Here is a 26792-nt window from a genome sequence, read left to right as displayed (position 1 = left end):
TAAATAAACTTGGGAGTTTTCTCCACTTTCCCTCTGTCAAATGGTCCACACTAAGTATAAAAAAATAAATTATATTTTGCACTTGTAAAATTATTCGATTTTTGTTCCAGAAAAGGAATTTTCAAAGATTTTAATATAAACGCAATGAAAAATACAAAACCAAAAAAAAAATAAATATCCATTATCAATTTTTTTTAATCGCATTATTCGCGTCGGCTGATTATTATCATTTCAAGAGTACGTAGGAAACAATGACTCGGAGGATCAACAGCAAATGAAAGACTGAAAAAGTGTCCCATATGAAAATTATTTTGTGCGCACGTGTTGAAAGTGTATTAAACAAAAAAGAAATATCAGCGGATGAAAAATCAGATAAACGCCAAATGTCCGTAAAATGCGTTTGAATCGTTTGAATTCATGTGAATAATGAGATTCATTCAAATATATAAATACGTTTGTGACGGTGTAACGCGTTTCAGTCATGAACGCGGAAAAGGAAAAAAAAATAAAGTTATTTGTATTTCTCAATTATTCTCTCGCTAAATCTCCTACCTTCTAAGTTTTCCCAAAATAAATACTTTATAAATAAACACAGATGAATATTTATATAAATGTATTAAATATTAACAGATTTTCCCATTTTAAACAAATTGCATGCCCTTGAATTAATTTCAAATTTTGTTTACATTCCTAGAATTTCTAACCCCAAAAATTCATGTGACTGTGAATTAATTGACTCGAAATTTTAATTGAATTATAACGATGGAAGACAAGAAGAGGAAATGGAATAAGTCCTGGGGGTGTCAGAAGAAGTCTAAGCAATTGTACATCGACGTGGGTATGACTGGATTTCTGTGCACTTGCAATTTTAAGGAGAAAGAGTGCATCAGAGATGCCTACAGACTCCTCGAGTCATTTTGCAGTGAAAAAAATTCAGTGCCAGAAAAACCCGAGACTGTCGATGAAAATGTGGAGGACGAGGACATTTCTGATGCCCTGAACAAGGAAATCCAGGCACTCAGTGCACAAGGCAAAAAACCCAACGAAAAGAACTTCCAAGTGAGGACAGAACTCGATAATTCATCATTCAATTACAACTGTTATTCATTTGTTCCATAATTTTATATTTCTTCATTGTTTTGCTTCTATTTACATCTAGAAAGTGATTGGTTAATTAATTTGATTGAATTATTGACAGTACATTGACACTGGAGTTAAGAACGTCATCTTCATGCGTTCAACACTGGCAGATCCTCTGGAGCTCGCCACGAGGATAATCCATCACCTGGACGAGACTAAAGAGCCTCGGAGTAGATTTATACTGAGACTTATTCCAGTCTTGGGCATTTGCAAAGCCAATATCGAAGATATCAAGGCAAAAGCCAATGATTTAATCGACAAATACTTCGTGCAAGAGCCCAAGACTTTTGCTATTGTCTTCAAGTAATTATCCAGATGATCACAGCAAATTGCATAATTTTTCTCGTACATTCTATCTGATAAATAACTCGAATTGCAGCCGACACTACAATAATTCAGTGCAGAGGAACGACGTAATCGAGGCCCTGGCAGCTCTGATAGCAGAGAAAAATCCAGGGAACAAAGCAGATCTGAAAAATCCTGAGATTGCTCTTGTTGTGGAGATTATTAGAGGACACTGTCTCCTGTCAATTGCCCCAGAGTACTTCAAGTACAGGAAATACAATTTGACAGAAATTTGTGTGGTAAAAGAAGAAGGGGAGAAAGTTAAGAATGAGACTGAGGCGAAAGAAGAAATTACTGAGGAAAAAGAAGAAGAACCTCCAGAGGTTCTCAAAGCTGATGACGAAGCCCTGGAGATTAAATAATTTTTATTTATCGTTCTATTTTTCTATTTTTTCTATTTTTGAGAACATAAACTGTCCAAGTCCTCTGAATAATTTTTATTTTTCGTTTAAATTCGTCGTACTCGTGAAAAAATAAGAATTTATGTTTTATTTTCGCTCTAATTTGTTTCTTTTTCTGAGGACCAGTATTTTTGCTAATTTACGAGTTGATTCTTGTACTAAGAGCTGACGAAAGACTAATAAAGATAATATTTGATTCATAATGACATAATGAGTAAAAAAATTATTTCTCCACACGATAATAATTATTTCGACACTCACGCCTCTGGCAGTTATTCCTGGAACTCCAAACGAGCCCGGAAAAACCGACAATTTCTCATCGAAATTTCTATAATTACCACAGAAAAAGGTGTAATTGAAGTAATTAGGACAAATGGCAGGAGGAGCAAAAGCCCAAGGAGCTTTCCAACCGGTGTGTAATAAAAAATTCCTCAAAATTATAGTTTTTTAGTAAAAATTCTCTGAAAATTCACTCTAACCTCTTATTTCTCACCCCAGGACTCTGACATTCACATTTCTTATGAAGATCAGCAGAAAATAAACAGATTTGCCAAGCAAAATGCACAGATGGACGATCTGAAAGAAGAATTAAAGATCAGACAGGTGAAATACTCGTGAAATGTCACGTATTTTTGTGTTCTTACCATAAATGGTCATGATTCATCTTCTTCGTATCTTTAGAATGATTTGAAAAATCTGGAGGATGCCTGTGACGAACTCGCACTGATGGATGATGATGCCAAGATCCCTTACAGGATTGGAGATCTTTTCGTTAATCAGGATCTCGAAAAAACACAGGTTCGATTTTTTTTCTAGCGATTTTTAATGATATCAAACTAGATAACCGAGATATTCATAAAAAAGCTTCTCTTGGCCAGAACCCTCGGTTAAAAAAAAAATAAATTACTTTTCATTTCTCTTTTTGTTGTAGAAAACCTTGGAAGAGGCTAAAGAGAAAAAACTCGCGGAAATATCGGAATTGGAGAGCAAGTGCTCCGATTTAAAGACAATCATGACAGATCTCAAGGCCCAGCTCTACGCGAAATTCGGGAGTCACATTAACCTGGAGACTGATGAGGATTGAGTTATAATTTAATAAATAAAAACTGAAACGCTTTATTTCATCATGCAACTCTCCACTTCATATTTCCCCGCTCTCACACGTCAAATATTTCAATAAATTTTTATATACTAGACTGGAATTTTCTATTGATTCATTAAAAATGAATAAAAATCTCTCTTCCAGAAAAGATTAATCGAATCTCAAAAGAATCTTCAAATATTCCTTCAGATTTTTCAAATAATTGATGGAATTTTTGGAGAAAGCATTGGTTTTTAAAATTTATCGATTATTTGATTTTATCGATTCGAATAGAATAAAAAATCGAGGCGTCGATTCTAAATTTTCCCGGGTAGTTTGAGCCTTTGCCAAATGAGAATCAACTCTTCAGAATAAAAAATACCGACAAACATAGAACCACCGAAAACTATTATTGGATGTTAATTATGACCTGGAGGTCTTATTTCTAATTTTTTTTTAATGTTAAATTATCAGGGATTTCCTGAGATTTTCCCAATGACAGGAAAATTATCCCTGGGAAGTAGTGACGATTGGATCATTGATGATGGCACGTGAGGCTTGTCAATCCTTCGAAAAATGTCTAGGTACGGCTTATAACGGCCATTCGTGGATAATTTTAGTCATCACCTCAGTGAGTTCAAGTGTCTCGTACTGAGACTTACCGAACACCGGCTTCAATGCTCGTCAGTCTCTTCACAACAGTTCAGTCTTTACTAAATTATTTCAACCCCCAATTAAAGATTTACATTAATCCATCTCCTGCGAGAAATTCCCCTTTCAATTTAAATCATTAAAGTGATCACGCGATAAATTATTTATACGTAATTATTGGGATCAATCGAAATCGATCGGCGAGTGATAATTCGTTTTATTATTCGAGGGTGTTAATTTATTAACGGAACTATTCGATAATTTGAGATTTTGGTAATAATTCGGTAAAATGGATTTGGCCAGGGACTTGATTCTTATGATGAAATCGAAATGCAAATCTCACGTGGGGTACGGTCTCCAGGCGGAATGTGAGAGTCTAGTGGGTCATATCCTGGAGAATATGGCAAAATCACAGATGCCGGCGCTACGGATTGATAAGAAGAATGACGAAACGTCGATGAAATATCGAGAGGAAGGTAACGTGTAAGAAAATAATTGCCGAAAAATTTTCCATTAAATTGTGAAATTTCAAATTTTCCGAGGGATTTTTTTCTCCAGGAAACGAGTATTTCGTCGCTGGAGACGATGTAAAAGCCATCGAAACGTACACGAAGAGTTTGGCATACGCAAAATCGAATGAGCAGATGGCGTATGCCCACGCGAATCGCTCTGCAGCGCTTTATCGTAAGAAAATGTATAAAGAGTGTATAATGGACGTGAAAGAGGCCCTAGACCTCGAGTACCCCGAGGAAAAGCGGAAGAGGCTGGAGGAGCGCGGGCTCAAGGCCATGGCAGAGCTCGCGAAATTATTGAATGAAAAATCCACAGACCTTGATGATGATCTGGAAGACTGCCCGTTCACTCAAGTTGACTCCACCCAGAAGAAGAGGTTTCCTCTGATTTCAGTTGAAGAGGCGGAAGCTCCTAAGAAATCCCTCGACATACATGTATGGAAAAAATTGATGGACTTCCACTGGAATTCTAGCTCGTGATGATTTTTTTTTTGGTGCCTTCAGGTGCCCAAGGAGATTTCGGTTTCTGGAGAGGCCTCAGGGACTTTTGTCAAGCCCAGGTACCTTCTGCATCCTGAATACATGTCTTTTCCTCATGGACCCAGCAAAGAGGCTCCAGCTAATAGTGATGGAGTGGAAATTTCATTCTCTAAGAAGTATGGGAGACATCTCATGGCCACAAAGGAGTTCAAGCCTGGGGACATCCTCACGATGGAGAGACCATTCTCCTGGGTCATCTACAGGGACAAGTGAGAGGTTCTGAATTTATAGGGCAATCAATAATTTCGATCAATTCAAAATTTGTCCTGGCAGATCCCTAAAAATTCTGTTGATTCCCAGAAATATTTTAGTAAATTACAGAACATTTTTTGTTTTAATCGCCTAGGGATTTCGAGGAAATTCTGGGAGTTCAGGAGAGGTTCAAGCATTGTTTACAATAATTCAAGATACTAAAACTTATAATTAATAACTGATCTGATATATTTCATTAAGAGAACATCTTAAAAATATTTTATCATAACAAGTATTCGTAACGACTTACTTGAAAATATCTAATTAACAAAATAGGAGTTTAAAACATTGACAATAAATTAAATTTTCCTCCAACTCATCCCTCAGTTGAGCTCCTGGAGCTCGAGTTGAATGGTCAAACCACAAAAAATGAATTTTCTAAATGAAGGTTCTACACACACTGTCACCACTGCCTGGAGCGCTGCTACGTCCTCTTGCCCTGTCCTGAGTGCCCAATCTCTCAATACTGTTCAGAAAAATGCAGAACAGAGGATTGGGACTGGGCCCACAAGATGGAGTGCCCAGTGCTGTCAGGACTGGTGAATCTCCTGAACGTCGACGAGGACAAGGTGCGAATGGTGATGAAGATAATCAGAATGCTGATGCCTGCAACATTGAATGGAAAGAGAATTGACGAGTTGAGGAGTGACATGAAGAATGCTGAAATGAATCCAGGTGACTTACGCCTTTTTAATTTATTAATCGACTGTATAATATTTGTTTTTGCCACCTGCCAGATGACAGAACTGCTGGCTTCACTGATTTGGGAGTTCTGGAGAGCACCAGTCCCAGATCAGCTCTGAGTTTAGCAACAAATATGATTACAAGACCTATTATTGGAATTAGTGCATTCGCATGTGTTTCTGCACTTGGTGCGATGCTTTTGGCAACTCAGACTGGTTTTTTTGGGAGGAAGTACAAGTGGAATGAACTCAGAGACATCACTAAATATCCGGACATCAAGTTTTGTGGGAGTTTGATGCTCAGGGCCTGTGTCATCACCTCCTCTAACTGTTTTTCAGTAAATTTTACTTTTAAAAGATATGGGGAGAATTTGGAGTATGTTTTATCTAGTTTAGACTTCAGCGCTTATTGAGTCTAGTTGATATGATCATAATTGTTTTTAGATTCAGCCTGAACCAGGAGTGAAGTCCGGCTCAGGGCTGTACGTGACCCACAGCCTGTACAATCACTCGTGTGCTCCAAATACCTTCAGACATTTTGAAGGACTCACCATGATAACTCGTGCAATGGAGCCCATCCATCCTGGGGATCAGATATTCACAGGATACGGTGCTGACTACTCCTACATGCCACTGGCAAAGAGAAAAGAGAAACTTCTCGATGAGTACTTCTTCGACTGCGAATGCCCAGCATGCATCAACGATTGGCCCACGTACGATGAGATCCTGAAAAATCATGTGGGTTCCATCACCAAGGACAAAAAACTCGTTCAACGCCTGAAACCATACAAACAGAGATTACTGGCAAATAAATACGACATTGAGGCTGTCAGGGAGGTGCTTTGCATCCTCCATGCTGACGTTAAGATGCCATGCGAAGAGATTTTACATGGAGTTCAGTACCTCAGGAGTTTCTACTTGGGTAAATTACACAGAAGTCGTTAATCATCGCTTATTCGCTACTCTTCGATATCTTCTCAATTTACAAGGCCTTCACATTTTTTTTCGCTTTTTTGCTTTTCTCACGGATTTTGACGATTCAGATTCAACACTTTCTTGTGGTTTTTAGATCCCTAGAGGCTTCAGGAGTCTTCGATGACGTGGGAGAGATTGGAAGTTTTTTTTTTCTTCGATTTATTGATACTCAAATATTACATACATCGTGATTGAATTGAATACATTGTACACGTTAAAGGAAATTGTTTAGGAAATAATATTCTAGATGGGACCTGTGGGCACCAATTAATTGAGAATAAAACGTAATTTCACGTTTTTACGTATTACTCGTAATTGAACTGTTTTCAAGTCATTGAAATGTTTCAGAATCTGAAATGATTTCGTATATTCAGTCTCGAAATGATGTGGAAAATTAAATAATCTCACACGTGTGAAAGGATCAATCGATAATTCATAATTATTCCGACTATTTCCCTTCTGATTTTGTTCTTTAAATTTGATTTTTTCGAACGTTGAATTCCCTCCTAATTTAATCCATTTAGTTTTTTACAATTTTTTCACACGTGAATTAAATATTGACTGATTTGATCCGAATTTAATCAGTGGAAATAACATTTTTTCCATTTTTCTATCAATGGAGGCGATACAATCAAGATTTTATTTAATTCTGACTATCTCCTACACGTAAAAAATGAATACAGTATTCATTGAGATTGATAATAATTGAATAAACGAATAAGCTGAGGAAATAATTCTTAATGAATAGTAAAAATAATTTAAAGACGATTTATATTGGGGAATGCAGCAAAAAGTGGTTGTGCAGATGAAGTCGTCGACTGCGGATCTCCAATGCTCTTGAGGAGATTTCCCTGGAGAAGACTGTCGAGTGCTTTCTGCACAGTTGGATCGTTGAGAAGTGGAGATGGAGTCACTCCAGTTCCAGATGTTGATGATGTCGATGTTGTTGACGTGTCTGCCAGTAATAGGATAAAATAATAGGATGAAAACGTCCATTTCTTTTCATTATTCAATATTATCTCTGATATTCTTTAAGATTTATAGTTGTATTCTGTACCTTTTTGTCACCACTTTATTCTTTAATTAATTTTAATCACCCGCGAGCGGTTCAATCGCACGTTTTCTCCGGGCGATAATTCCCGAGTAAATGAAATAATATCACGCGATAACGGAAAAATCGTCTGGTTGAGAATTCCATCGCGTGTCGATACCGCGACTCGGCGAAAATGTGCAAAAGTAATGCATCAGATCCGGAATAAAAACCAAAACGTTTTCTTTTAAATTAAAGAACGCGAGGCGCACGGCGCCAGGAACTCGTCCTCCAGTGGGAAATCTCCAAACAAAATCCCTTCGGAATTCAATAAAACATTTTTTACTGAATATTTCAGTAGGGATTCAACAGAATTGTCCAGCGAATGTGCCAGATATTTCAGTGAAATAGTGTCATGCATTGGAAATTGTTAAAATCATTCCCTAAAATCATCTAAAATCTTTCGCAAATTGTTTAAAGTTGATTTGTGAGGCTGAATAAATTCAGGAATGAGATCCAAGTGTTTTACCTGCGGCCCATGTTGCTGGTGGGACTGGAACTGGAGCTGGGGCTGGTACTGGGCTGGGAGCTGGTGCATTGGCATTTGGTCGGTTACTGTTGAGAATATTCAATATCCTCGACTGCAATTCCGCTTGTTTGGGGTCACTGACTCCCATTGTACCTCCAGGCATGTCCTTGGCGTCCCCCAACTCCACCTGAACCTGCTCCTCGCGTTTTATCTCCAGGTACTTGAGAACTCTATCGTACTGGAGAACTGTCAGCTGGTGATTGTCCGCGAGCATGTTCAGTAGCACCTGAATGGCGTCTGGATGGCGATCACTGGTGAATGGAGTGTTCAGGGGAACTCCACGCCCACCTGATTTATAATTACTGAAGTCACGGCTGATCAGGTTCAGGGCGTCCTCCACGGGCATATTTCTGTGCTCTGAAAACAATAATTTTTGTTTTCTATTATGCAAATGGGGAGGATATCACGAATTATTTTTGAAACGTTTTGGACAATTGAAATCCTTCATTAATATTTGAATATTTAAAATATGAACAATAAATGAAACAAGATGAATAGCAAAAAAAATTAATTATGACGATTTTTTTCTAATGGATAGAATAATGAAAAGAAAAACAATTACCTTGAGGAAGTCCATGAAGAATATTGAGTGTCAACGAGTGATGTTCAAGGTTGATTGGCACAACAACGACAGCATACAAGCATCCCCGATTGGCGATATTCCCTAGGACACGACTGAGTGACACCTCCTCATTAGGAAACAGAAGATCAACAGTGAGTCCCATTTTTTTGAGTCGAGCCTCGATGGCCTCAGCGTATTCAGTCAAGCTCTTGTGAACGACAATGATCTCGCAATCATTTTTCTCAGCAGGCGGATAGTCTGGATGGCCCATGGGCCTGACATTGGGTCCAGGCATCATATCCCTGAATCGATCATCGAATCTTGGCTCGTTGTAGTCCCTGGGCCCAAATCCAGTCCTCATTTTGTTCATCTCCCACTCCCTCGTCATTTCCTCTCTCCCACGATTCAGTGGACTCCGATCCCTGAAATTATTCCCCAGGTTGTCTCGATTTTTATTCCTGTTCTTTCCACCACGACTGCCTCTTGTTCTTGTCTGGTTGCCACCCTGATTGTTCTGGTTCTTGTTCTGATTTTGATTCTGATTCTGATTGTTCCCGGGGCGATTCTGATTGTTGGCTTTGCCCTGATTATTATTGGGTCCGCTGTTAGCGTTGGAGCCATTGGAGTTGCCACCGGACTCCTCGGATCTATTCTGGTGCTGCGGGAACTCGTCGTCCTTATCCTGAGTGAAGTTGTTATTCTGATTTTCAGAAAACTTCTGGTCATCCTCTAGGTCGTCCTCCTGGTCCTCAGTGAAGTCTCGCTGGGGAGGGTTATCAGAGGACTTCGGAGGATCCTCGAAGGAGCTATTTTGCTGATTTGAGCTATTGAACGAGCTGTTCTGCTGGTTTGAATTGTTGAAGGAGGTGTTTTGAGGAGTTGAGCTGCTAAAGGATTGAGATGGAGTGAAACTTTGTCCTGGGGGAAAGCTCATGTTACGTTGGGGTTGACTTCTGTTGGGAAACTGCTGATTACTGAAGGAGGAGTTGCCGTCTTTCTTCGCAGGCTTCACGTCAATTCGTCGTCCTTTGAGCATCTGTCCTGCCTCGTTCCTGATGGCAGCCTGAGCCGACTCCTCGTTCTCAAATTGGACAAACCCAAAACCTCGATTCATCAGGGCACCAATTACTTGTCCGTACTTGGAGAAGTGCTCCTCCAACTCCATCTTCGTCATCTCGTCGGTCTGGAGATTGCCAATGAATATACGACAATTCGCTGTGCTGGGGTCTTTCAGCAATCGTGCACTCATTTTTTCTCGGATTGTTTGTTTATCCTGGGGAGAAAGGAATCGTTAAATTGAGCATTCAGAGGTTAACTGGAGTTCGTGGAGGAAAAAGTGGAGTGGAGTCTCTTAAAAGAATGGAAGGCAAGGTCTAAATGAATTTTACCTTTGACACTGGTTTTAAACACCTCCAACTCACACTTTACCCCTTGGAGATGGTTTTGTAGAGTTTATTGGCAATCGAGAATTCTAACTAACTTTTCCACACTATTACTCGCGCATGCGCATTGCCGAGACAGGTGTATCCCTCCGCCGGAGGTTAAAGGGGATGTTAAAATTAATTACAATAATTATGTTGCAACGATCAAAGAGTGTAATTTGGGAGAAATAAGATAATTGGAAAAGCCTTTCTGACACTTTAATTGGTGTTAATTATGAGAGATTCCGATAAGGCTGAGAATCGAAAAGGCAAAGAAATGGTGTCGAACCGATTTACGAGTGTTGCCGATCGTGTGGCGTCTAATATTCTCTTTTGATTTCTTCAATTGATTTTCTTGATTGAAAGTAAAAAAAGGCTTCAATTGTGTGTTTCAATTATATAGATTTTTTAACTTTGATATTCCAATCGATTCACTTATCATTTTATAATTATTGCAAAGAAGTTGCTCATTTTTGATTGAGGTTGATTTGCCATGTTTGTCGTGTCTGACTTGAAAAAGTTTAGCCTTATGATTTTAATGTGTCAATTGGAAGAAAAAAAAATAAAGGTCCCACCGAGATTTGAACTCGGATCGCTGGATTCAGAGTCCAGAGTGCTAACCATTACACCATGGAACCTTGGATGAAGGTTAACATTTCGGTCTTGGTACTTAATGAAAAGAAATATCAAAAATGCATGCTAAAATAACCGAATCATTATATCCATAAATTAATTTGACTGTTCGTTTTCTCATTTCGCAATTCAATATCCCGTTATGAATAATTTTATTTAATAATTGTATGAATAGAATTGAAATTTCATGCGACTAAAATGAGGATCGGGATATTTAAGGAATAGGAGAAATCGAATAATCTTCGCCAAAAACATATTGTGGCCCTGAAAAGGGCCGATGTAGATAGACTGCATAAATTTTAACCTCCAAATCCGTAAAGAGTGCGTCCTTGACGTTTCAGTGCGTAGACGACATCCATAGCTGTGACAGTCTTCCTCTTGGCGTGTTCAGTATAGGTAACAGCATCACGGATGACATTCTCCAGAAAGACCTTGAGAACACCACGAGTCTCTTCATAAATCAATCCCGAAATACGTTTAACACCTCCTCGGCGAGCCAAACGACGAATAGCTGGTTTAGTAATGCCTTGGATGTTGTCACGAAGAACTTTTCGATGGCGCTTGGCTCCTCCTTTTCCCAATCCTTTTCCTCCCTTTCCACGACCAGTCATTGTAGTTACTTTATGTAGAGAATGTTCCACTGGAGAGTTCCTCGCTGGAATGATGCTAAAAATTTGAGTGTGCGCAGTTTTATAGACTCCTGGTACAGTAACCCCCCACTACCTCAGATTGAGCCAATCATGAGACAGGTCCAGGTTTACCCCCTCTACCACGCTGAGAGCCAATGGGAATGTGTCGCTGGGTGATATATTGAGGAACATCGCAGTACGGAGCACAATTTTTTCTCATCCACCGAAGCAGCATCCTTACTAATTGGAGACGCAATGGCTCGTACTAAGCAGACAGCTCGAAAGTCAACCGGCGGGAAAGCACCGAGAAAACAGCTAGCTACCAAGGCCGCACGTAAGAGCGCGCCAGCAACTGGAGGAGTTAAAAAGCCCCATCGCTACAGGCCGGGAACAGTTGCACTCCGTGAGATTCGCCGTTACCAGAAGAGCACAGAATTGCTCATCCGCAAACTGCCTTTTCAACGACTTGTTCGTGAGATTGCCCAGGACTTCAAGACCGATCTTCGATTCCAGAGTTCTGCTGTGATGGCTCTTCAAGAAGCCAGCGAAGCTTATCTCGTTGGTCTTTTCGAAGACACCAATCTTTGCGCTATTCATGCCAAGCGAGTCACCATCATGCCCAAGGACATCCAGCTAGCTCGACGCATCCGAGGAGAGAGAGCTTAAATTATTTCAGTTTACATTGAAAATAATCGGCCCTTTTCAGGGCCATATATGCTCTCCAATGTGGGATTTACAATTTCGATAATTCATTAAATTTTCCGTGTCTGCCGTGGCTTGCAATAAAAAGTTTACAGACAAATACAGTCGCGACCTCCGAGAGACTAGCACATGCGAAATATGAGGATCAACAATTATCACTTAATTACACATCAGAGATAAAACGGGGAGACGTCGTCGATGCCAATAGGAATGCAGTGAATTACAGAACTCAGTATTATTAATGCACTCTGTTCAATCTACATCGGACCTTATTGTAGTAGATATTGCTCCGTTCGAGATAATTGTGTTGTCAGTAAAAAAATGGATAAAACTATAAAGCGTGAGAATCCAAACCCACGGAAAACAGCAAATGTTTTTAAAAAATTATCATTCTGGTGGGTGTTGTTGGTCTGAATCAGTAAAAAAACATTATTAACGATTCATTTATTCTCAGGTGGCTAAAGCCGTTTTTTCTTTATGGAAAAAAGAACGATTTAGAGAGCAAGGATTTATACAACACTCTACCCCCTGATCTCAGTGAACCACTTGGGGATGTTTTAGAGAAAAATTGGACAATGGAAATAGCCGCAGCACGTCGTACTGGAAGAAAACCTCGACTTTTCACTGCGATCAGAAAAACATTCATGTTATCGCACATTTACTACGGCGGATTGTTATTTTCTCATTCAATGATGTGGTATGGATATTAACGGACGTGACTTGTTCCAGTGTTTCATTTTCTGTTTAAATATATTTGTAGTGTACTGCTGCCTTATGTTCTCGGCCTTCTTATCAGTTACTTTGCTCATGATTCAACAATTACGACAGGCGAAGCATATGGGTATGCGTCGCTAGTCGTAATAATATCAATTCTCATGGCTTTGATTGATCATCATTCGAATATGGGACAAATGGAGATAGGAATGCGCCTGCGAATTGCAAGTTCTTCATTAATTTATCGAAAGGTTATTCGATTTATATAACGAAATACTGAAATAATTATTTATAGTTAATTCATCAGTGTAATTTCCTGACAGATTCTGAAACTTTCCAGGAGTTCGGCGAACAAAACAGCGGGTGGTCAAATAATAAATTTATTATCAAATGATGTGGGGAGGTTTGATCAGGTATTTATATTGCTTCACTATTTGTGGATATCTCCTATTCAGTTTATAGTGATAGCCTGTTTAATCTGGCAAAATGTGCAAATGGCCACTCTGACTGGAATTTTTCTCCTCGTGATTCAAACGGTACCAGTACAAACATATTTGAGTAGATTAACAGCCAAATTGCGAGCTAAAGTGGCAGTACGTACTGACGAACGTGTCCGACTGATGAGTGAGATAATAACTGCAGTTCAGGTTATCAAAATGTATACATGGGAGAAGCCCTTCCTACGATTGGTCTCGTTCGCGAGGAAACATGAGATCGATGTTCTTACTGTAATGGCATATTGGAGGGGAACTATACGAGCATCTATGGTCTTCACTGAACGTACAACATTATTTTTCACTGTGATGACGTATGTGCTTTTGGGAAATACTATATCAGCTGCAAAAGTATTCTCTATGGCCCAGTATTTCAATCGTCTACAGGCTGGAGCGACTTGGTACATCCCGACGGCTCTGACATCTGCATCAGAAGCGACAGTCACGATAAAGCGACTGGAGAATTTCTTACTACTCGAGGATAATAAACCGCAGACTGTTGAGCAAACATCAACTGAAGCAGCTTCAATAAAAATTGAACAAGCCACTGCATCTTGGGATCGTGCCTCAATAACAAAGACATTGAATAACATAACTACAACGATAAAATCGGGCAAGTTGATTGCAGTGGTGGGTCCCGTTGGTGCTGGGAAGAGCTCTCTGCTGCAATTGATTCTTGGAGAATTGGATTCAACTGCTGGACAGGTGGCAGTCGGTGGATCGGTGTCGTATGCTAGTCAAGAGCCTTGGCTATTTACAGGAAGTGTGAGGAATAATATACTCTTTGGACAGCCCTATGATGGGCTGAGATATCGTCAGGTGGTGCGGGCTTGTGCATTAACCAGAGATTTTATACAACTTCCTCAAGGGGATAAAACGTTAGTGGGTGAGCGTGGCACGTCACTCAGCGGAGGACAACGCGCAAGAGTCAATCTCGCACGAGCAGTCTATCGCAAAGCTGATATTTACCTTTTCGATGATCCTCTGTCGGCTGTCGATGCACACGTGAGTAAAAGTTTGTTTGATGAGTGTTTCAAAGAATATCTAGGTGACAAAACAAGGGTTCTAGTTACGCATCAGGTGCAATACCTCAAGGATGTAGATTTTATTATCATGGTAAATCATGGAAGAATTGAAAAGCAAGGGAGTTTCAAAAATTTTTCACCCGATGATTTCAAACTATTACACGCTGATACCGAGGTGGAAAAAGAAGAGGAATTAATGGGAGAGAATCGAATGGTTAATGGCCGAGGGCTTGCAAATGCGGTCTCTCAAATTTCTTACTCCTCGGGAGCTGATAAGGAGGAAGAGGATGAAGAACCTGAGGAGACGGAAGAACTTATGGGCAAGGGAAAAATTTCGAGATCGTTGTTCGGAAGATATTTCGGAGCTAGTGGCAGTTATTTTTTTCTGTCTATGTTCGTTGTACTTTTAATAGCCGGCCAATTAGGCAGCAGTGGCTCGGATTTTTGGGTTGCTTATTGGACTAATCAAATAGAATTGCAACACAAGACTGACATCCTGCAAAATTATTCCTTGCATATTGAAATTGCCAGAATTTCTGAGGATAGCAATACGACTCGTATTGAAAGTGATTTTCCTCCTCCAATAAATTTAACACGCCCAGCTCCTCGAGATGAATCTTATGATAACAACAGAGCTCTTTGGATTTATGGAATGTTCGTAATGACGTGTACTATTTGCACAACATTGAGGAATGTTGTGTTTTTCAAAATTTGCATGAGCGCAAGTAAAAATCTTCACAATCTCATGCTTGAATGTCTGCTGCAAGCTCCCATGAAGTTTTTTGACAGTAATCCTTCAGGTACCCGACCAAATTACTGTAAACATTATTACTCAAGGTCAACCAGGTGTTCATACAAATTTTATTAATGTCATTCCGCAGGACGTATAGTCAACCGATTTTCTAAGGACATTGGATGCGTGGATGAACTTCTCCCCATTGCCCTCATAGATTCCATTCAAGTATTTGCGGTGATGGTAGGAATATTATCTCAAGTGGTTATTATTAACTGGTGGACTATATTTCCGATGGGTGTGATGGGCTACTTCTATTTGAAAATAAGATCATTATTCTTGGCCACGGCGCAGGACCTGAAACGACTGGAAGGAATCAGTAAAAAATTGCAATATGTTGAATGCTAATTATATTATTAATGTATGAATATTCTCGGGATGAAGTCCTCTGTTCAATAATTTTAGCAAAGAGTCCAGTGTTCTCCCATGTCAACGCATCTCTGGCTGGATTAGCGACCATTCGATCAGCTGGGGGCCAGGAAATGTTGCGGAAGGAGTTTGATAGCCACCAGGATGTTCACACCAGTGCCAACTCGTTATTGATCTCATCTAGTGCGGCCTTTGGGCTTTGGCTAGATATAGTGACCATCGTCTTTGTTGCTTTCATTACTTATAGTTTCATTATTCTAAAAAATGGTAACAATCCGCTATTTTTTTCTCATCTCATCACCGAAATTTCGATGTTGTAATATCATGGTATGAATTGGAAATATGCAGATACAACATCCGCTGGAAATGTTGGCCTGGCGATATCACAAATTTTGATTCTATGTGGTATGCTTCAATACGGAATGCGCCAGACTGCAGAAATGACAGCTCAAATGACATCAGTGGAGCGTGTGCTACAATTCACTGAGTTGGATAAGGAGGGGCCTTTCGACAGCCAAGCTAATGCAAAGCCACCAGCCACTTGGCCTCATCAAGGACAAATTAAATTTGATCACGTGTATTTCAAATATTCCGAAAAAGATTCTCCTGTTTTGAAAGATTTGAATATCAATATCGAGCCAGGCTTAAAGGTAATATCAGCCTCTATAAAATCTCATATGATTATTGCCTGCAATGAATATATAATTGTTGGCTAGTAAATTTTCAATCAGCCTGCGAGATAAGATAAAATAAAGACATTCTGCAGAATAAAAACGTAACACGAGTGATAATAAAATGAAAAAGTGTCACGATAAAATCGAGAATATATATATATATATATATATAAATTTCTCATAGTACTTATAGGAATATTATCAATTTAGGTGGGAGTAGTGGGACGTACTGGAGCTGGTAAATCTTCCCTCATTGCTGCACTGTTCAACCTAGCACAACTTGAAGGAGCCATTCACATTGATGAAGTTGATACAAAGAAAATCGGCCTGCACGACTTGAGAAAGAAAATATCCATAATACCGCAGGAACCAATGTTGTTTTCAGCGACACTCCGTGATAATTTGGATCCCTTCCACCATTTCAAGGATGATCAACTCTGGGCTGCTCTGGAGGATGTAGAGCTGAAGGGTTACAGTGAGTCTCTGGATTATTTAGTCACTCACGGGGGCGCCAATTTCAGCGCTGGCCAGCGACAACTGCTCTGTCTCGCCCGGGCTATCGTCAGGAATAATAAAATAATTGTATTGGATGAAGCAACTGCTAATGTTGATCCAGCGACCGATGCCCTCATACAACGAACAATTCGCGATAAATTCAAAGACTGCACAGTTCTGACGATAGCCCATAGGCTCAATACTGTTATGGATAGCGATAGAATACTCGTGATGGATCATGGTCAAGCTGTGGAGTACGATCTTCCTCATAAACTTTTACAGAAGCAAGACGGGTATCTGAAGAGGATGGTTAATGAAACTGGTACTACCATGGCAGATAGATTAAAAAAAATTGCTGAAGACGCTCATACTCGTAATGGTCCGAGTGATGATGAGACACCCAACACATAGCTGGATTCATTTTATTCTCATTTGCACCCAATGTATTCATGTGTATTATAAAAAAAATACAATAAATAGACCTGAAAAAAGTGGCTATCCAAGGGCAATCTCTTCATCTATTAAAATATGAATGGTTCGTTTTTTTTAAATTTCATCAAGTGATGTTTGATATAAAATTCCACCTACTGGTGTCCGTTGGAGCTACACAACGTTTGATAAAACATTTCGAAGATAACGTGGGGGCACTTAACACCAGTGACAGTGGCGATTGTGGATTTATTAGCTATCTTTGGTTTTATAATAAAGGAGTCTGCCGAATCATGCAGTTCAAACGAAGTTGATATTTAGCCCACGCGAATAATTTGATAATTGTAGTGGGCAGAATGGACAAAAGTACAAAATATCACAATCCAAGCCCTCGAATCAGAGCCAACGCCTTCGAAAAATTATTTTTTTGGTGAGTGTTTACTCAAATTCGATGAAGAATTTTCAAATCGCCTCTTTTATCAATTGTCAGGTGGCTGAAGCCTCTATTCATTTATGGGAAGAAAAACGACCTGGAGAGCAAAAATTTATACAATACTCTGTCATCAGACCTAAGTGAACCCCTTGGGGATATTTTGGAGGACAATTGGAAGAAGGAGATTATCGGAGCACGTCATGCAGGTAGGAAACCAAAATTCTTGAAGGCAATCAGAAAAACTTTCATGTGGTCGTACATGTATTACGGTGGTCTGTTATTTTGTAATTCAATATTGAGGTAAAATATTGACGTAAAAAATCTAATTTGGATTCGTATCTTTTTGATAACATCTCTGCAGTGTTTTACAGCCTTATGTCCTCGGTCTTCTGATCAGCTACTTCGCTCATGGCTCAACAATCACAACAGAAGAGGCGTATACGTACGCATCACTCCTCGTAATAATGTCAGCCGTTATAGCTTTGATTGATCATCATTCAAGCATGGGCCAATTAGAGATGGGAATGCGATTACGAATCGCGAGCTCTTCATTAGTTTATCGGAAGGTGATTCGATTACTCTTATGTAATGCTACATCCATTATTTATAATCAGTAGAATATTAATGCCTGTGATCTTATGATTGCTCTGATAGATCCTGAAGTTGTCCAAGGGATCAGCAAACAAAACCGCTGGGGGGCAGATAATTAACTTGTTATCTAATGATGTGGCGAGGTTCGATCAGGTATTTGCAATGCTACACTGTTTGTGGATAATTCCAATACAGAGTATAGCAATAGCGTATTTAATTTGGAAAAGTGTGGAAATAGCTACACTGGCTGGAATTTTCCTCCTTGTGATTCAAACAGTACCCGTCCAAGCCTATTTGAGTAGATTGACTGCTAAACTGCGAGCTAAAGTGGCGGTTCGTACTGATGAACGTGTGCGACTGATGAGTGAAATAATAACTGCGGTTCAGGTGATTAAAATGTACACGTGGGAGAAACCATTCCTACGGTTAGTCTCATTAGCTAGGAAACATGAAATCGATGTTCTCACTGTGATGGCATACTGGAGAGGAGCCTTACGAGCATCGATTGTCTTCACTGAACGCACAACATTATTTTTCACTGTGATGGCGTATGTGCTTTTAGGAAATACCATATCAGCTGCAAAGGTATTCTCTATGGCCCAGTATTTTAATCATCTGCAGGCTGGAGTAGTGTATTACGTCCCGATGGCTCTGATAAATGCATCAGAATCAACAGTCACGATAAAACGACTGGAAGATTTTCTGCTGCTCGATGACAATAAACCACTGGCTGTGGAGCAAACACCAGCTGGCGCGGCTTCAATAAAAATTGAACAGGCTACTGCGTCTTGGGATCATGCTTCAATAACCAGGACATTGAATAATATAAATACAACGATAAAATCGGGCATGCTGACTGCAGTGGTGGGTCGAGTTGGCGCAGGGAAGAGTTCTCTGTTGCAATTGATTCTTGGAGAGTTGGATTCAACTGCGGGGCAGGTGACAGTCGGTGGATCCGTGTCATATGCTAGCCAGGAGCCTTGGTTATTTGGAGGAAGTGTGAGGAATAATATACTCTTTGGACAGCCATATGATGAGTCGAGATATCGTGAGGTAGTGCGGGCTTGTGCATTAACCAGAGATTTCATACAACTTCCGCAAGGGGATAAAACGCTAGTGGGTGAGCGTGGCACGTCACTCAGCGGTGGACAACGTGCAAGAGTTAATCTCGCTCGAGCAGTTTATCGCAAGGCTGATATTTATCTTTTTGATGATCCCTTGTCAGCTGTGGACGCACATGTTGGACGAAGTTTATTTGAAGAGTGTTTTATGAAGTATTTAGCTGATAAAACGAGGGTTCTCGTCACTCATCACGTTCAGTACCTCAAGGATGTTGATTTCATTGTCATGTTAAATCATGGAATTATTGGGAAGCAGGGTAGCTTTAAAGAATTCGGACACGATGACTTCGCACTGTTGAATATTGATGCTGAGACTACGGATGAAGAAAAAAAGGAAGAGAATGGAGTGGCGGATTTGAAAGTGCCTCTAATCTCCCAAGTCTCTTATTTTTCTGAAGTTGATAAAGAGAAAGACGAGGAAGACGAGGAACCTGATGAGACGGAAGAGCTCATGGCCAAAGGAAAAATTTCAAGGGCACTATTTTGGAAATACTTCAAGTCCTCCGACAGTTATTTTCTCCTTTTTATGTTTCTCGTGCTCTTGATATTGGGACAGTTGGGAAGTAGTGGCTCAGATTTTTGGGTTGCTTTCTGGACAAATCAAGTGGAATTGCAACATACTGGAATCTTGCAGAATTATTCCTTAACCGACGAGACTCTTGATAGTGCTAATCGTGATAAACTCGAAAATGCTGGAATTGTTTTTATAAATTCAACTGCTCCCGAATCGAGTGGCGCTCATTACCATAATAATATGGCATTGTGGATCTATGGAATATTAATAGCGACATGCACCATTTGTACAACAGTTAGGAATTTAATTTTCTTCAGAATTTGCATGCATGCAGGCAAAAATATTCATAATCTCATGCTGGGATGCTTGCTGCAAGCACCAATGAAGTTTTTTGACAGTAATCCTTCAGGTACCCGACCAATTACCGTAAATATTATTGTTCAAGGTCAACCAGGTGTTCATAAAAATTTTATTAATGTTATTCCGCAGGACGTATAGTCAACCGATTTTCCAAGGATATTGGATGCGTGGATGAACTTCTCCCCAATGCCCTCATAGATTCCATTCAAGTATTTGCAGTGATGGTAGGAATATTATCTCAAGTGGTTATTATTAACTGGTGGACTATATTTCCGATGGGTGTGATGGGCTACTTCTATTTGAAAATAAGATCATTGTTCTTGGCCACGGCGCAGGACCTGAAACGACTGGAAGGAATCAGTAAAGAATTGCAATATGTTGAATGCTAATTATATTATTAATGTATGAATATTCTTGGGATGAAGTCCTCTGTTCGATAATTTTAGCAAAGAGTCCAGTGTTCTCCCATGTCAATGCATCTCTGGCTGGATTGGCGACCATTCGATCAGCTGGGGGCCAGGAAATGTTGCGGAAGGAGTTTGATAGCCACCAGGATGTTCACACCAGTGCCAACTCGTTATTGATTTCATCTAGTGCGGCCTTTGGGCTTTGGCTAGATATAGTGACTATCGTTTTTGTTGCTTTCGTTACTTACAGTTTCATCATTCTGAAAAATGGTACCTCAGCTATTTTTTTCGCCTCTAATCAAAGAAAACCCGTTGTTAATATCATAATGTACATCTAAAATATGTAGATACAACATCCGCTGGAGATGTTGGCCTGGCTATATCGCAAATTTTGATTCTGTGTGGTATGCTTCAATACGGAATGCGCCAGACTGCAGAAATGGTAGCTCAAATGACGTCAGTGGAGCGTGTACTACAATTCACTGAGTTGGATAAGGAGGGGCCTTTCGACAGCCAAGTTAATGCAAAGCCACCAGAGAAATGGCCGTGTGAAGGGCGAATTGAATTCGATCACGTTTATTTCAGATATTCGGATGAAGAAGGTCCTATCCTGAAGGACTTAAATATTATTATCGAACCTGGCATGAAGGTAACTCAAAATACCGTTAATAAATCACGAGAAAGAATACAAAAACGATAGCGATAAAAAAAGCCTCGTATACAAATCTCCTCTACATAAAAAATAACATATGTTTTAATATTCATGGATATTATTAGGTGGGAGTAGTGGGACGTACTGGAGCTGGTAAATCTTCCCTCATCGCCGCACTTTTTAATTTAGCGAAACTTGAAGGAGCCATTTACATCGATGCAATTGATACAAAGAAAATTGGCTTGCATGATTTAAGAAAGAAAATTTCCATAATACCGCAGGAACCAATGTTGTTTTCAGCGACACTCCGTGATAATTTGGATCCCTTCCATCAATTCAAGGATGATCAACTCTGGGCTGCCCTGGAAGATGTGGAGCTGAAAGGTTACAGTGAGTCTCTGGATTATTTAGTCACTCACGGGGGCGCCAATTTCAGCGCTGGCCAGCGACAACTGCTCTGTCTGGCCCGAGCTATCGTCAGGAATAATAAAATAATCGTATTGGATGAGGCAACTGCTAATGTTGATCCAGCGACTGATGCCCTTATACAGCGAACAATTCGCGATAAATTCAATGACTGCACAGTTCTGACGATAGCCCATAGACTCAATACCGTTATGGATAGCGACAGAATACTCGTGATGGATGAAGGTCAAGTTGTAGAATACGATTGTGCTCATAAACTCTTACAGAAAGAAGACAGTTACTTGAAGAGTATGGCTAATGAAACTGGCATAATCATGGCTGAGCGATTGAGAACAATTGCCAAAGAGGCGTATCGAAAGAGTCAAGCAAAATAATTTGAAATTTCTTTTTCAATCGTTCAAGTTCGATTATAACATTTAAATGAAAGAATGTACTGAATAATAAATACAAAAGAAAAAATAAACAGCTTTCCTGCTTGGAATGAAACAGTTATGACTAATTTAAATGTTAAATTAATAAATGTTTGCAAAAATTGATATTATCCTTCGTAATAATTTTTTGTGGCCCTGAAAAGGGCCGATTGTTATTGCTAAGCGATTTAAGAGCTGCTTTTCTCAGTTTTTTTCGGCAACAGAACAGCTTGAATGTTCGGAAGAACACCGCCTTGTGCAATCGTAACTCCAGACAACAGTTTATTTAATTCCTCGTCGTTACGAATAGCCAACTGCAAATGTCTCGGGATAATTCTAGTCTTCTTATTGTCACGAGCAGCATTGCCTGCCAACTCCAATACTTCAGCAGCGAGATACTCCATCACTGCTGCTAGATAGACAGGGGCTCCGGCGCCAACTCTTTCGGCATAATTTCCTTTGCGCAGGAGACGATGAATACGGCCCACTGGGAATTGTAGTCCAGCTCTGCTTGAGCGAGTCTTGGCCTTGCTCTTTACTTTTCCTCCTTTGCCACGTCCAGACATCGTAGAATTTCTGTTGTTTACTCGGCGAGAGTTAGAGGTGAAGTGTGCATAGGGCAGAACGTGCGCGAATTATATAGACTTCGGCGTGCGCAGCGCCGAGCCAATGGCAGTAGCGTCGGCTCTGATTGGCTCGGCGGTGCAAACGCCTGAGGGCTTAAGACAACGGCCGTTTGTTCCCCACGCGCATTCCCCTCCTGATCATCGTGCAGTGCAGAGGTCCAGTCGATACCGGCGGCATTAAGCCCTAGCAGTGAAGCAATGGAAAGATGACAAGGAGTAAAACGGCCTTTCAGAAGCATTCTGAAAGGCGTATTTTAGCAACGCCGCGGGCGATATTCTTCAAGAGAATAATTGCGAAGACTTTACAGTTGGCGCGTTACGTTTAGACGTTCTACACTCATCTTCCCAATACTAAGCAGCTGCTATTAGTCGTAAAAAGACTGGATTTTTCGACGATGCAGTTTTCGGCGGGGAGGGCGCACGAGGATTATATAAATACTGGGGCTTTGGAGGAGCTCGTCAGTTGCAATTCTGATCTCCAAGCGAACGGGTCCAGCCGAGAGGGGAAGGATCATCCACTAACGAAAATAGTGGGTGCTGATGGCTTTGAGGATAGTAACTTCATGAAGACTCTTTACTGTCTTCGGTTAAATCGCGGCTTTCGGGCCCAGCGGCGAACAATTTTGGATCGCGCGCCGATACACATTCTCTGACAAGTCTGGATTTATCATCCGAACCGAATGCAGCTGATGTCCTAATGTACCATACTCCCACTGATCCTTCCTTCCTGGATTCCAGAAAGTTTTTGCCATAGCGTGGTAGCGAAATTAACTGCAAGTTACGTCGGACGTTTTTTGACTCGAGGGGAAATGTGAGTTTACTTTTAGTTTAATTAATTGAACGGGGTGAAATAAACAAAGCAAGAGCTAAATAATTCTCTAAAACGAAGAACAATTCAATAATCGAATTAATTTTCATTTAAAATGAAATTTATCCAGCACGGTTACTTAGTTCAGAATTAGTTCAATTGTCGAAGAATATAATATTAGTGTTTAATGATTCCTAATTTAAAATATCTTGATAATTTAAATTAAAAGTAAAAGATAAATAATAAAAATATTGAAGAGATATAATAAAATAATTATAAATATAGTTCAAAATACAACTTAAAAGTAAAAGATAAATAATATAAATGGTAAAAATAATGAAGAGATAAAATAAATATTAATGCAATTAAAGGTACAACTTAAAAGTAAATTATGAGATAATAGTCGGTATTTGCACTTGAGGGTGCACTAACTGATCGATTGAGCACGGGCAGTGCAGTGTACCCTGAAATGTTGAATAACGTATACCACTCAGGCGTTTATTTTGTTCTTCACACGTGTGCTTGTGAAATTCACCCGAGTGAAAAATGAAATAAACTCCTAAAGTAATATATTATTAAATTAATGTGAATATCGTGCAGTGAAAGTGATGAACAATTGTGATAGTATTTCCTGCCATATCGATGTTTGTACTTGCAGCACCATCTCCAGGATAAATGGTGAGTCCTACCCTCAACAAATATATTAGTACCAACTGGCACTAGGATCGATCTTCATTCATTGGATAGACATTTATTATTTTTCAATGGATAACATTTGGCGGTTTCATTAGTAGATTCTCAATTATTCAGTACTCGGGATATTGACCATGAAAACTCGTAAATTATTAATAGGAAATAATGTTTATTATACAGTGTACATATTTATTAACTTCATTTATTTTATTTCTGTTATAAATTTTATATTAATAATTATATTATGCTTTGCCGAGCGACGAATGCCTTTATCAGTGTGCGCTTAGACTATAACAATCTCCGTAAAAAGTATAGAAACTTCTGTTTGTTAATGTATTTTTTTTTATTTATTTTCATTTCTTTGAAAGCGATCAATCAATTAATCATTGATCACCAAAGAATTTCCAAAATATGTCGCGCTGAAAACGGCAGAATCGTTCGGCACACAAATGAAATTTACTGTCGAAGTTGAAGTAATTGGCGCATTGTATCTTTTTTATCTCCATTTTCACTTTTAAATCGCTCAGTTTCATATCTCTTCCCTTCGCGTTTGGCTTTCACCCCATCTTAAATGAATTCCTCCGTTATCTTTCTCATCTCTCGCAACTCGCCGGCTCTGTTATCTTCGAAAAAAGTGGCGTATATTCCCTATGTTCGCATCACACTTGGACGCATATATAGATTAGTTAATCCCTTGACAAAAATTTTTTTCTCATCCTCATTTTCTCCCTACAAATACTCGACCCTAGGGTTAGTATCAGTTTATTCTTTATTTTCATATAATATGTATAATAATAGAAATAATGTCGTTAATATATCTATAATGATTACCGTTTTTTCATTTTTTTTTCTTCTTTTTAATGATAAAACTATCCGAATGGTACATTCGCTCCTAGTGGCCATGTTCGTACTAACTAATTGTAAGTGATTCTCCTCATCGTCTTTAATAATTAATTCATTTCCCATCATTTCACTTCATATTCGTTTCTTTATTCCTCATGTAGTCTGTATGCGAGTTAAATAATTAATTCTTTTGGTTTTGAGTGTGGAATAAGGTACGTCGTACATAGAATACTTCTCGTCTCAGCGTTCACAAAAAAGCTTACCGAAATTGGGATGCGATTGCGCTCACACGAACGTACGAACATTGCACGTTTTCATCTTGCCCATACTCATAGCCATTTACTCACTTGATTTCTTTTCGATATTTTTCCCGTAATTCACACGTCAACTCTTGGTTCTGCAAACTAGAAATAACTATTGCCACCTGATTTTTTCGCGAACGGCTGATTGTAAAAAAGGAAATAGAAAATATGGAAATTAATAGGAAAATTGCAACGATCACGTCGCGTGCTCCGCCCGTACGTCCTTTTCCCCTTTTAACGATTTACTTTCAATGTTTGACGTTTGTGAACGAGTCTCTCGTTCGTGTGTGTTTTTTTTTTTTAATAATTTTATTTCCTGCTGTCGCCCAAAGTGACGACAAGCGTAATGTGCTTTCGTTTTCTTTATTACTGAAAAAATGACGATTCATAAGGCGCGAAGAAAGTAAAATTTAACCGGGGAGAGATCAAACGCTTTGCCAACCCCCAATTGATTCTTCAATATTTTTTTTACCGTTGGAAATGATTTTCTATTTCTCCGCAATCTCGGTCTAATTCTGAATCAACTGATACTTCATCCCACTAGTTGAAATAATAATCACATGAAAAATCTCTTTTATTATGTTAAGAATTGTTATCTAGCCTGCTAACGTAAGTGTTTGAGTGATAATTACTGCAATTATTTACTCATTGTTTAGCATATTACTGTGTATTTTCCCCTTATTAGTTTTTTTTCATCGTGTATTGATTATATCAATAGTAATAAATCTACCTAATTACTTCATTTTTTCATTAAATATAATTGCAATAATAGGGGGAGGGGGAGGGGGCATTTTCCATCGTAAATCCACGCAAAAATTCGGAGATATAACATCGTATTGTCGCACAACGCACTTTCAACCGTATTCATTGCAATTATATAGCTTTAAACAATAAATTCGAAAGTAAAATAGTTACTTAGTCTAGTCGAAACTTAGTCGAAAGATTTGATTTTAATTGATCGCTATACCTCAGCCTCGTGCCTCATTTTTTTTCTTAAAAAATTGAAGAAGTAAAAATTGAATTGTAGACTCAGAATTTTTACATCGACGAGAATAATTGAAACCATAAAACGTGAGAGATGAAATTTTACGCGAGGATAAAAATTCGTAACTTCGCGTTTTACAATTTCACTATGAATATCTCGACTTCCTTTGTTCAATTTCATGGCACTAGATCCTGTAAAGCATCAAATTATTTTAAAAAATTAAATTAAACTGACAAGAATGACCCCACGGATCCACCGAATTTTGAAAATTATTTTCCATCGAATTCTGTCTTGAATGTATTCAATCGGTTCATCCACTCATGCATTTATTTATTTATTCATTTATTCATTTATTTATTCATTTATTTATTTATTCAATTATTTATATCATTCTGTGTGTGCCTCCCTAAGCTCAACACACTGATATGCTAAGACCTCATCTTTCACTCACTCATTTGCACTAGTGATCTATTGTGTACAGT

General features: G+C 39.1%; 9 protein-coding genes and 1 non-coding gene across 13 annotated transcripts; 6 read left to right on the top strand and 4 right to left on the bottom strand.

Moving 5' to 3' along the window:
- The first annotated feature begins 160 nt into the window (after positions 1 to 160).
- LOC105271368 (THUMP domain-containing protein 1 homolog) lies at positions 161 to 2089 on the top strand. The gene is made up of 4 exons (XM_011312890.1): positions 161 to 613; positions 695 to 1059; positions 1199 to 1443; positions 1520 to 2089. The coding sequence occupies exons 2-4, from the start codon at positions 763 to 765 to the stop codon at positions 1845 to 1847; spliced, it is 870 nt and encodes a 289-aa protein (XP_011311192.1). The 5' UTR covers positions 161 to 613; positions 695 to 762; the 3' UTR covers positions 1848 to 2089.
- Positions 2090 to 2159: 70 nt separating this feature from the next.
- On the top strand, positions 2160 to 3018 carry Pfdn4 (prefoldin subunit 4). Its single transcript, XM_011312878.1, has 4 exons — positions 2160 to 2298; positions 2385 to 2489; positions 2568 to 2684; positions 2818 to 3018. Exons 1-4 carry the CDS (start codon positions 2260 to 2262, stop codon positions 2968 to 2970), a joined length of 414 nt encoding a protein of 137 aa, XP_011311180.1. The 5' UTR covers positions 2160 to 2259; the 3' UTR covers positions 2971 to 3018.
- Positions 3019 to 3586: 568 nt separating this feature from the next.
- LOC105271337 (SET and MYND domain-containing protein 4-like) lies at positions 3587 to 6881 on the top strand. The gene is made up of 6 exons (XM_011312820.1): positions 3587 to 4094; positions 4177 to 4565; positions 4635 to 4879; positions 5311 to 5597; positions 5660 to 5943; positions 6050 to 6881. Exons 1-6 carry the CDS (start codon positions 3908 to 3910, stop codon positions 6548 to 6550), a joined length of 1893 nt encoding a protein of 630 aa, XP_011311122.1. The 5' UTR covers positions 3587 to 3907; the 3' UTR covers positions 6551 to 6881.
- LOC105271341 (nuclear receptor coactivator 5-like) lies at positions 6297 to 11201 on the bottom strand. 3 transcript variants are annotated; one of them, XM_011312851.1, is made up of 4 exons: positions 10150 to 10437; positions 8762 to 10034; positions 8140 to 8556; positions 6297 to 6382 (listed from the first exon to the last, which is right to left on the bottom strand). In XM_011312851.1, exons 2-4 carry the CDS (start codon positions 10008 to 10010, stop codon positions 6354 to 6356), a joined length of 1695 nt encoding a protein of 564 aa, XP_011311153.1. In that variant the 5' UTR covers positions 10011 to 10034; positions 10150 to 10437; the 3' UTR covers positions 6297 to 6353. The 3 variants fall into 3 exon arrangements, with proteins under 3 accessions (XP_011311153.1, XP_011311145.1, XP_011311137.1); XM_011312843.1 differs by lacking the exons at positions 6297 to 6382; positions 10150 to 10437 and adding exons at positions 6998 to 7535; positions 11120 to 11201; XM_011312835.1 differs by lacking the exon at positions 6297 to 6382 and adding an exon at positions 6998 to 7535 and having other exon boundaries at positions 10150 to 10436.
- On the bottom strand, positions 10749 to 10820 carry TRNAQ-CUG (transfer RNA glutamine (anticodon CUG)). The gene has a single exon. It is a non-coding gene; the product is annotated as a tRNA-Gln (tRNA).
- On the bottom strand, positions 10837 to 11463 carry LOC105271354 (histone H4). Its single transcript, XM_011312865.1, has one exon. It carries the CDS (start codon positions 11424 to 11426, stop codon positions 11115 to 11117), a length of 312 nt encoding a protein of 103 aa, XP_011311167.1. The 5' UTR covers positions 11427 to 11463; the 3' UTR covers positions 10837 to 11114.
- Positions 11464 to 11679: 216 nt separating this feature from the next.
- Positions 11680 to 12110, top strand: LOC105271331 (histone H3). The gene has a single exon (XM_011312808.1). The coding sequence runs from the start codon at positions 11700 to 11702 to the stop codon at positions 12108 to 12110; it is 411 nt and encodes a 136-aa protein (XP_011311110.1). The 5' UTR covers positions 11680 to 11699.
- A 288-nt stretch (positions 12111 to 12398) lies between these two features.
- On the top strand, positions 12399 to 17208 carry LOC105271308 (multidrug resistance-associated protein 4). Its single transcript, XM_011312776.1, has 8 exons — positions 12399 to 12541; positions 12601 to 12843; positions 12907 to 13111; positions 13184 to 15179; positions 15261 to 15491; positions 15578 to 15808; positions 15890 to 16191; positions 16426 to 17208. Exons 1-8 carry the CDS (start codon positions 12468 to 12470, stop codon positions 17119 to 17121), a joined length of 3978 nt encoding a protein of 1325 aa, XP_011311078.1. The 5' UTR covers positions 12399 to 12467; the 3' UTR covers positions 17122 to 17208.
- Positions 17209 to 22126, top strand: LOC105271317 (multidrug resistance-associated protein 4). 2 transcript variants are annotated; one of them, XM_011312787.1, is made up of 8 exons: positions 17209 to 17569; positions 17630 to 17872; positions 17934 to 18138; positions 18227 to 20207; positions 20288 to 20518; positions 20605 to 20835; positions 20913 to 21214; positions 21343 to 22126. In XM_011312787.1, exons 1-8 carry the CDS (start codon positions 17496 to 17498, stop codon positions 22015 to 22017), a joined length of 3942 nt encoding a protein of 1313 aa, XP_011311089.1. In that variant the 5' UTR covers positions 17209 to 17495; the 3' UTR covers positions 22018 to 22126. The 2 variants fall into 2 exon arrangements, with proteins under 2 accessions (XP_011311089.1, XP_011311098.1); XM_011312796.1 differs by lacking the exon at positions 17209 to 17569 and having other exon boundaries at positions 17821 to 17872; positions 17944 to 18138.
- Positions 22127 to 22227: 101 nt separating this feature from the next.
- On the bottom strand, positions 22228 to 22644 carry LOC105271298 (histone H2A). The gene has a single exon (XM_011312765.1). The coding sequence runs from the start codon at positions 22617 to 22619 to the stop codon at positions 22242 to 22244; it is 378 nt and encodes a 125-aa protein (XP_011311067.1). The 5' UTR covers positions 22620 to 22644; the 3' UTR covers positions 22228 to 22241.
- Between the last annotated feature and the right edge of the window lie 4148 nt (positions 22645 to 26792).

Source organism: Fopius arisanus, unplaced genomic scaffold (genome assembly GCF_000806365.1).
Source record: "Fopius arisanus strain USDA-PBARC FA_bdor unplaced genomic scaffold, ASM80636v1 scaffold00004, whole genome shotgun sequence".
Lineage (NCBI taxonomy): Eukaryota > Metazoa > Arthropoda > Insecta > Hymenoptera > Braconidae > Fopius > Fopius arisanus.
This window is presented reverse-complemented; position numbering and strand designations above follow the sequence as displayed.

Bases quoted from the DNA above. Each gene is read 5' to 3' on its own strand.
- LOC105271368 (XM_011312890.1), top strand. From the start codon at position 763: ATGGAAGACAAGAAGAGGAAATGGAATAAGTCCTGGGGGTGTCAGAAG. The intron at 1,060-1,198 runs GTGAGGACAGAA...AATTATTGACAG, and splicing joins CCAACGAAAAGAACTTCCAA to TACATTGACACTGGAGTTAA. The intron at 1,444-1,519 runs GTAATTATCCAG...CTCGAATTGCAG, and splicing joins ACTTTTGCTATTGTCTTCAA to CCGACACTACAATAATTCAG.
- Pfdn4 (XM_011312878.1), top strand. From the start codon at position 2,260: ATGGCAGGAGGAGCAAAAGCCCAAGGAGCTTTCCAACCG. The intron at 2,299-2,384 runs GTGTGTAATAAA...TTCTCACCCCAG, and splicing joins CCCAAGGAGCTTTCCAACCG to GACTCTGACATTCACATTTC. The intron at 2,490-2,567 runs GTGAAATACTCG...TCGTATCTTTAG, and splicing joins AAGAATTAAAGATCAGACAG to AATGATTTGAAAAATCTGGA.
- LOC105271337 (XM_011312820.1), top strand. From the start codon at position 3,908: ATGGATTTGGCCAGGGACTTGATTCTTATGATGAAATCGAAATGCAAA. The intron at 4,566-4,634 runs GTATGGAAAAAA...TGGTGCCTTCAG, and splicing joins AGAAATCCCTCGACATACAT to GTGCCCAAGGAGATTTCGGT. The intron at 4,880-5,310 runs GTGAGAGGTTCT...TTCTAAATGAAG, and splicing joins TGGGTCATCTACAGGGACAA to GTTCTACACACACTGTCACC.
- LOC105271341 (XM_011312843.1), bottom strand. From the start codon at position 10,010: ATGAGTGCACGATTGCTGAAAGACCCCAGCACAGCGAATTGTCGTATA. The intron at 8,557-8,761 runs GTAATTGTTTTT...TATTGTTTTCAG, and splicing joins TCTTCATGGACTTCCTCAAG to AGCACAGAAATATGCCCGTG. The intron at 7,536-8,139 runs GTAAAACACTTG...TATTACTGGCAG, and splicing joins ACCAGCAACATGGGCCGCAG to ACACGTCAACAACATCGACA.
- LOC105271354 (XM_011312865.1), bottom strand. From the start codon at position 11,426: ATGACTGGTCGTGGAAAGGGAGGAAAAGGATTGGGAAAAGGAGGAGCC.
- LOC105271331 (XM_011312808.1), top strand. From the start codon at position 11,700: ATGGCTCGTACTAAGCAGACAGCTCGAAAGTCAACCGGCGGGAAAGCA.
- LOC105271308 (XM_011312776.1), top strand. From the start codon at position 12,468: ATGGATAAAACTATAAAGCGTGAGAATCCAAACCCACGGAAAACAGCA. The intron at 12,542-12,600 runs GTGGGTGTTGTT...ATTTATTCTCAG, and splicing joins TTTAAAAAATTATCATTCTG to GTGGCTAAAGCCGTTTTTTC. The intron at 13,112-13,183 runs GTTATTCGATTT...ATTTCCTGACAG, and splicing joins CTTCATTAATTTATCGAAAG to ATTCTGAAACTTTCCAGGAG.
- LOC105271317 (XM_011312787.1), top strand. From the start codon at position 17,496: ATGGACAAAAGTACAAAATATCACAATCCAAGCCCTCGAATCAGAGCC. The intron at 17,570-17,629 runs GTGAGTGTTTAC...ATCAATTGTCAG, and splicing joins TTCGAAAAATTATTTTTTTG to GTGGCTGAAGCCTCTATTCA. The intron at 21,215-21,342 runs GTAACTCAAAAT...GGATATTATTAG, and splicing joins TTATCGAACCTGGCATGAAG to GTGGGAGTAGTGGGACGTAC.
- LOC105271298 (XM_011312765.1), bottom strand. From the start codon at position 22,619: ATGTCTGGACGTGGCAAAGGAGGAAAAGTAAAGAGCAAGGCCAAGACT.